The sequence below is a fragment of the Arachis stenosperma genome, chromosome 6, assembly GCF_014773155.1.
Source record: "Arachis stenosperma cultivar V10309 chromosome 6, arast.V10309.gnm1.PFL2, whole genome shotgun sequence".
Taxonomy (NCBI): domain Eukaryota; kingdom Viridiplantae; phylum Streptophyta; class Magnoliopsida; order Fabales; family Fabaceae; genus Arachis; species Arachis stenosperma.
The window spans coordinates 49,338,385-49,345,171 of NC_080382.1; the positions used below are offsets into that span (position 1 = coordinate 49,338,385).

The following is a 6,787-nucleotide window of genomic DNA, read 5'->3' on the forward strand; positions in this document are numbered from 1 at the left end:
GTTGTGTGAAGCTATGTTAAATAGTCCATTAATATTGGCATACACAATTTCGTGCACCATGCGGCCTACTGAAAAACAAATGTCTCATCTCCGTCCACTTCATATAACCACTACTTTGAGTGGGATCAAAGTGAACAAAGTCTTGATCGATAGCAGGGTAGCCATCAGTCTTTTGCCCGAGAGGATGTTAATAAAGGTGGAAAAGCATCCTGATGATTTGGTCCCCACAAACATTGGGGTGACGAACTTTAGTGGGTTTTCTACTCCAGCAAAGGGATGATTACTCTGACTGTGAAGGTTGGATCATCTGAGCAAAACACTGTGTTCATGGTGGTTCCTTCGAAAGGAAGCTATAATGTTTTGCTGGGGCGTGATTGGATCCATGGTGTGGGTGCAGTACCTTCCACTGTGCATCAAAGTGTTCTTCTTTGGACGAAGGATGCAAGCCTGAAGTCATTAAAGTAGATTCGAACCTCTATGTCAAATAATTGCATGTTGATTTCAAGATATATAATCCTAAATTGAAGTCTTTGAATGTTGACCGGACACTGAATTCTCATAATTATGAAGGTTGTTACTTGTCTTCGGAAGGCCTGTCAGTGAAATTGCGTTACCCAGATTTGGGATTTGCTCCAACTGGTTGGGATTGTCTATCGTGAAGATCTTCTGAAAATCGCTCTATGGACCAGGTTGAGGAAGTTTCCGATTACCTGGTAACTTTGCATAATTATTTAAGTAATTTTTTTCTTGTAAAGAATAAAGATGATTCTTCTAATGAAGTAGGATCATGTAGGTTTAGAAGTTCTTTTAATGATAATGATTGTATCAACTCGATATCTTCAGTTGAGTTTTGCCATAGTTCACATATTTCATCTACGTGTAATGAAAGTAATGCTTCGAATCCAATGGCTGATTTAATAGCAAAGACACATTGTATTGAAAATAGAAGTAGTATCAATGTAGTAGATAATCAAGTTCATCTTATTTCTAAAAAAGATATTAATTTTACTTTTGATTGCATCTATGATTTAGAATCTTTGGATTTCGAAAAACACTCTATAAAAGAGAAGGATCATTTTAAGGGATTTGAATCTCAAGATCCCTTGGAAGAAGTTAATTTGGGAACTTCTGATGATGTTCAAATTACTTACATTTGTAAGGATTTGGTTGATCCTTTTCGAACTGAACTTTTGTATCTTTTATATGAGTTTAAAGATTGTTTTGCTTGGGATTATCATGAGATGCCTGGTCTCAATCGTTCACTTGTGGAACATTGATTAGCATTAAAACCAAATGCAAGGCCGGTGAAACAAACTCCAAGACATTTTTCCCCAGAAATCAATAAAAAATTAAAGAAGAAATAGAATGCTTGATTAAAGCGAAATTTATTCGAACTGCACGTTGTGTTGAGTGGGTTTTGAATATCGTCCCGGTAATGAAGAAAAACAGGAAGTTAAGGGTATGTGATGAGCGGATAATTTATACGCTTTTTGGCATTGTTTTTAGGTAGTTTTTAGTAGGTTCTAGCTACTTTTTAGTATATTTTTATTAGTTTTTTGGCAAAATTCATATTTCTGGACTTTACTACGAGTTTGTGTGTTTTTCTGTGATTTCAGGTATTTTCTGGCTGAAATTGAGGGAGCTGAGCAAAAATCTGATTCAGGCTGAAAAAGGACTGCGAATGGTGTTGGATTATGACCTCCCTGCACTCGGAATGGATTTTTTGGAGCGACAGAAGTCCAATTGGCGCTCTCTCAATTGGGTTAGAAAGTAGACATGCAGGGCTTTCCAGAAATATATAATAGTTCATACTTTGCATGAAGATAGACAACGTAAACTGGCGTTCAACGCCAGTTCAATGTTGCAGTCTGGCGTTCAGCACCAGAAACAGGTTACAACCTGGCGTTCAATTCCAGAAACAGCCCAGGCATGTGAGAAGCTTAAGTCTCAGCCCCAGCACATACCAAGTGGGTCCCAGAAGTGGATTTCTACACTATCCAGCTTAGTTTACTCATTTTCTGTAAACCTAGGGTACTAGTTTACTATTTAAACAACTTTTAGAGACTTATTTTATATCTCATGACATTTTTAGATCTAAATTTTATACTCTTTGACGGCATGAGTCTCTAAACTACATTGTTGGGGGTGATGAGCTCTGCAGCGTCTCGACGAATTAATGCAATTATTTCTATTTTCCATTCAAACATGCTTGTTCCTATCTAAGATGTTCATTCGCGCTTCACTATGAAGAAGGTGATGATCCGTGACACTCGTCACCTTCCTCAATCCATGAATGTGTGCCTGACAACCACCTCCGTTCTACATTAGATTGAATGAGTATCTCTTAGATTCCTTACTCAGAATCTTTGTGGTATAAGCTAGAATTGTTGGCGACATTCATGAGGATCCGGAAAGTCTAAACCTTGTCTGTGGTATTCCGAGTAGGATTCTGGGATTGGATGACTGTGACGAACGTCAAACTCGCGAGTGTTGGGCATAGTGACAGACGCAAAAGGATCAATGGATCTTATTCCAACATGATCGAGAACCAACAGATGATTAGCCGTGCTGTGACAGAGCATTTGGACCATTTTCACTGAGAGGATGGGAAGTAGCCATTGACAACTGTGACACCCCACATACAGCTTGCCATGGAAGGAGCCTTGCATTTATGAAAGTGAGGAAGCATTATGTTACAGAAATTCAGAAGACAAAGCATCTCCAAAACTCCAACATATTCTCCATTATTGAGTAACAATTATTTATTTTATGCCCTTTCACTTTTTACAATTGAACTTGAAAAACACTGTTGTTAGTATCCTGAATAAGAATAATAAGATAACCATAGCTTGCTTCAAACCAACAATCTCCGTGGGATTCGACCCTTACTCACGTAAGGTATTACTTGGACGACCCAGTGCACTTGCTGGTTAGTTGGGCAGATTGCAAAAGTGTGATTGCAATTTTCGTGCACTAGTATGCATTGATTTTCGAGATTTAAATAATGCTACTCCAAAGGATGAATATTTTATGCCAATTGCAGATATGTTGATCGATTCTGCAGCGGGAAACAAAATTTTAAGTTTTATGGACGGTTATTCAGGTTATAACCAAATTTTCATTGCAGAAGATGATGTGTCCAAAACTGCTTTTCGTTGTCCTGGAGCATTGGGTACTTATGAGTGGGTAGTTATGCCTTTTGGTTTGAAGAATGCTGATGCAACCTATCAGTGAACAATGAATGCTATTTTCCATGAGTTTATTGGAAAATTTATGGAGGAATATATCGATGACGTTATGGTTAAATCGATTTCAGTGAATCAACATATTGATTATTTAAGGAAAGCATTTATTACCATGAGGAAAAAGGGATTGAAGATGGATCCTTTAAAATGTGCATTTGGTGTGTCTGCTGGCAATTTCCTAGGATTTGTTGTTCATAAGAAAGGAATTGCAATTGATAAAAGTAAAGCTGACACAATTTTTGCAATATTTGCTCCTAAATCAAAGAAAAAAGTTCAGTCTTTCCGGGGGAAAATAAACTATCTTTGAAGATTTATTTCAAATGACAAGTGAACATCAACACGCGTTTGATTCGATCAAGGATTATCTGTCCAAATCCCCAATTATGGCAAGCGTTCGTCCTCATGAGCCCTTAAAATTGTATATTGCAGCCTCTGTGAACACAATTGGATGCATGTTAGCCCAAGATGATGAGAATGGGCATGAACGGGCAGTTTATTACCTTAGCCGGGTTCTAACTGATATCGAAACAAGGTATTCCCCGATAGAGAAGTTGTATTTGTCTTTATACTATGCATGTATGAAGCTAAAATGTTATATGGTAGCTAAATCGGTGAAGGTTATAGCACAAACCGACCTTATCAAGTACATGTTAAGTTTCCCAGTGTTACGAGGATGATTAGGAAAATGGATGTTAGCCTTGACAGAGTTTGATTTGCAATATGTCCCAACGAAAGCTGTGAAAGGACAGGTCATTGCAGATTTTCTTGTTGATAATTCGAATAATCTGAATGACCAGGGGGCAAATGTGATCGACGTTGAGGTCGATTATTGGAAGTTATATTTTGATGGATCGAAGCACAAAGATGGTGAAGGAGTAGGGATTCTTATTGTTTCGCCAGAAAGAAGTCCATCAAAATTTTTATTCGAGTTAAAATATCCTTGCTCAAATAATATGGCAGAGTACGAAGCTCTGATTTTGGGACTCGAAATATTAATTAATAAAGGAGCTTTGGAAGTTCAAATATTAGGGGATTCTCAATTAGTTTTGAAGCAGTTATCGAAGGAGTTTAAATGCAATAATGAGATGTTGCAAAAGTATTTAACAACCGCTTGGGAGTTGTTAACCTCCTTTCAAAAAGTTTCTTTGGTTCACATCCCAAGGATTCAAAACAAAATTGCTAATGAGTTAGCCCAAATTGCTTCGAGATATTGAATCGGTCCAGAAACTCTTAAAAAATTGGCTAGTATCCATCAAATATTAGTGCCTGCAAATAAAAGAGAAGTTTTCTGCATAGATGAATGGGAAGATACTGATTGGAGAATGCCTATTGCTCAGTATTTAAGGAATCCCAGTATCCCAATCAATGGAAAGATAAAATTGTGGGCAATAAATTTTGTTTTGATGGCTGATAAGCTATATAAGAAAGGAATTGATGGGAGTTTGTTGAGATGTTTAGGCCAAGATGATCAAAATATTGCTTTGGATGAAGTCCACAATGGAATATGTGGTGCCCATCAAGCTGGAAAAAAGATAAAATAAGTGTTATATCGCAATCATGTGTATTGGCCATCTATGATAAAAGATTGTATCGATTATGCAAAGGCGTGTCAAAAATGCCAGAAGCATGGTTCGATCAGCAGATTCCGGCATCTGAGTTGCATTCGATAATAAAACCATGGCCATTTAGAGGTTGGCCTTTAGATTTGATTGGGTTGATCCACCCTCCTTCATCGAAACAGCATAAATTTATCTTGGTAGCAATTGATTATCTTACAAAATGGGTTGAAGCATTTCCTTTAATAGAAATTGGTCAAAATGAAATAATAGATTTCATTGAAGAAGATATAATCCATCGATTTAGAATTCCTCAAATATTGAGTACTGATCAAGGGACTATGTTTATTGATTAGTGAATTAAAAATTTTGCAGCCTCGAGGAATATCAATATGGTTACTTTAACTCCTTATTATGCACAGGCTAATGGGCAAGTAGAGGCAGCCAACAAAATCCTGATAAGTTTGATCAAAAAACATATCGGGAATAGACCCCGAACATGGCATGAAACTTTAAGCCAGGTATTATGGGCTTATCAAAATTCTCCAAGGGGATTGGTGCACGAAATTGAGATCATCAACAATGGCGCCAACAACTTGGTCACACAATTGTAATCTCACTTCTTTATCACAACTTCACAGAACTAACCAGCAAGCACTGGGTCGTCCAAGTAATACCTTACATGAGTAAGGGTCGAGCCCACGGAGATTGTCGGCTTGAAGCAAGCTATGGTCACCTTGTAAATCTCAGTCAGGCAGATTCAAATGGGTTATGGAGTTTTCATAATTAAAAGATAAATAAAACATAAAGATAAAGATAGAGATACTTAGGTAAATCATTGATGGGAATTTCAGATAAGCGTATGGAAATGCTTCATCCCTCTTGAATCTCTGCTTTCCTACTGCCGTCATCCAATCCTTCTTACTCCCTTCCATGGCAAGCTGTATGTTGGGTTTCACCGACGTCAACGGCTACCTCCCGTCCTCTTAGTGAAAAAGGTCCTTTATGGTTTCCCACATGGGTAATCAGCTGTTGGTTCTCGATCATGTAGGAATAGGATTTACTATCCTTTTGCGTCTGTCACTACGCCCTACAGTAGCAAGTTTGAAGCTCGTTACAGTCATCCCATCTCAGATCCTACTCGGAATACCACAGACAAGGTTTAGACTTTTCGGATCTTAGGAATGGCCGCCAATAATTCTAGCTTATACCACGAAGACTATGATCTCACAGAATGAAAGGCTCGGTTGTCAGGCAAGGCAACCATGCGTCATGGACCAGGAATATAAGAGAAACACGCTCAATCTTAAGTAGAACGGAAGTGGTTGTCAGGCACGCATTCATAGGTGAGAATGATGATGAGTGTCACGGATCATCACATTCATCAGGTTGAAGTGCGAATGAATATCTTAGAACCAGAATAAGCTGAATTGAATAGAAGAACAATAGTAATTGCATTAATACTCAAGGAACAGCAGAGCTCCACACCTCAATCTATGGTGTGTAGAAACTTCACCGTTGAAAATACATAAGAACAAGGTCCAGGCATGGCCGAGTGGCCAGCCTCCCCAAAATGTGATCAAGAGTTCAAAAGATGATCAAAAGATGAAAATACAATAGTAAAAGGTCCTATTTATAATGAAACTAGCTGCTAGGGTTTAGAGAAATTGGTAAATGATGCAGAAATCCACTTCCGTGCCCACTTAGTGTGTGCTTGGGCTGAGCATTGAGCTTTACACGTGTAGAGGCTTCTCTTGGAGTTAAACACCAGCTTTGGTGCCAGGTTGGGCGTTTAACTCCAACTTTTATGCCAGTTTTGGCGTTTTGACTTCAGAATAGGGCAGAGAAGGGACGTTTGAACGCCAGTTTGCATCGTCAAAACTCGAGCAAAGTATGAACTATTATATAATGCTGGAAAGCCCTAGATGTCTACTTTCCAACGCAGTTAAGAACGTGCCATTAGGAGTTCTGTAGCTCGAGAAAATC

At 38.3% G+C, this 6,787-nt stretch overlaps 1 protein-coding gene across 1 annotated transcript; it reads left to right on the top strand.

The window, feature by feature from the left end:
- Window positions 1-276: 276 nt before the first annotated feature.
- Window positions 277-3,234, top strand: LOC130934022 (uncharacterized). Its single transcript, XM_057863609.1, has 4 exons — window positions 277-418; window positions 571-648; window positions 844-933; window positions 3,044-3,234. The coding sequence occupies exons 1-4, from the start codon at window positions 277-279 to the stop codon at window positions 3,232-3,234; spliced, it is 501 nt and encodes a 166-aa protein (XP_057719592.1).
- The last annotated feature ends 3,553 nt before the right edge of the window (window positions 3,235-6,787 follow it).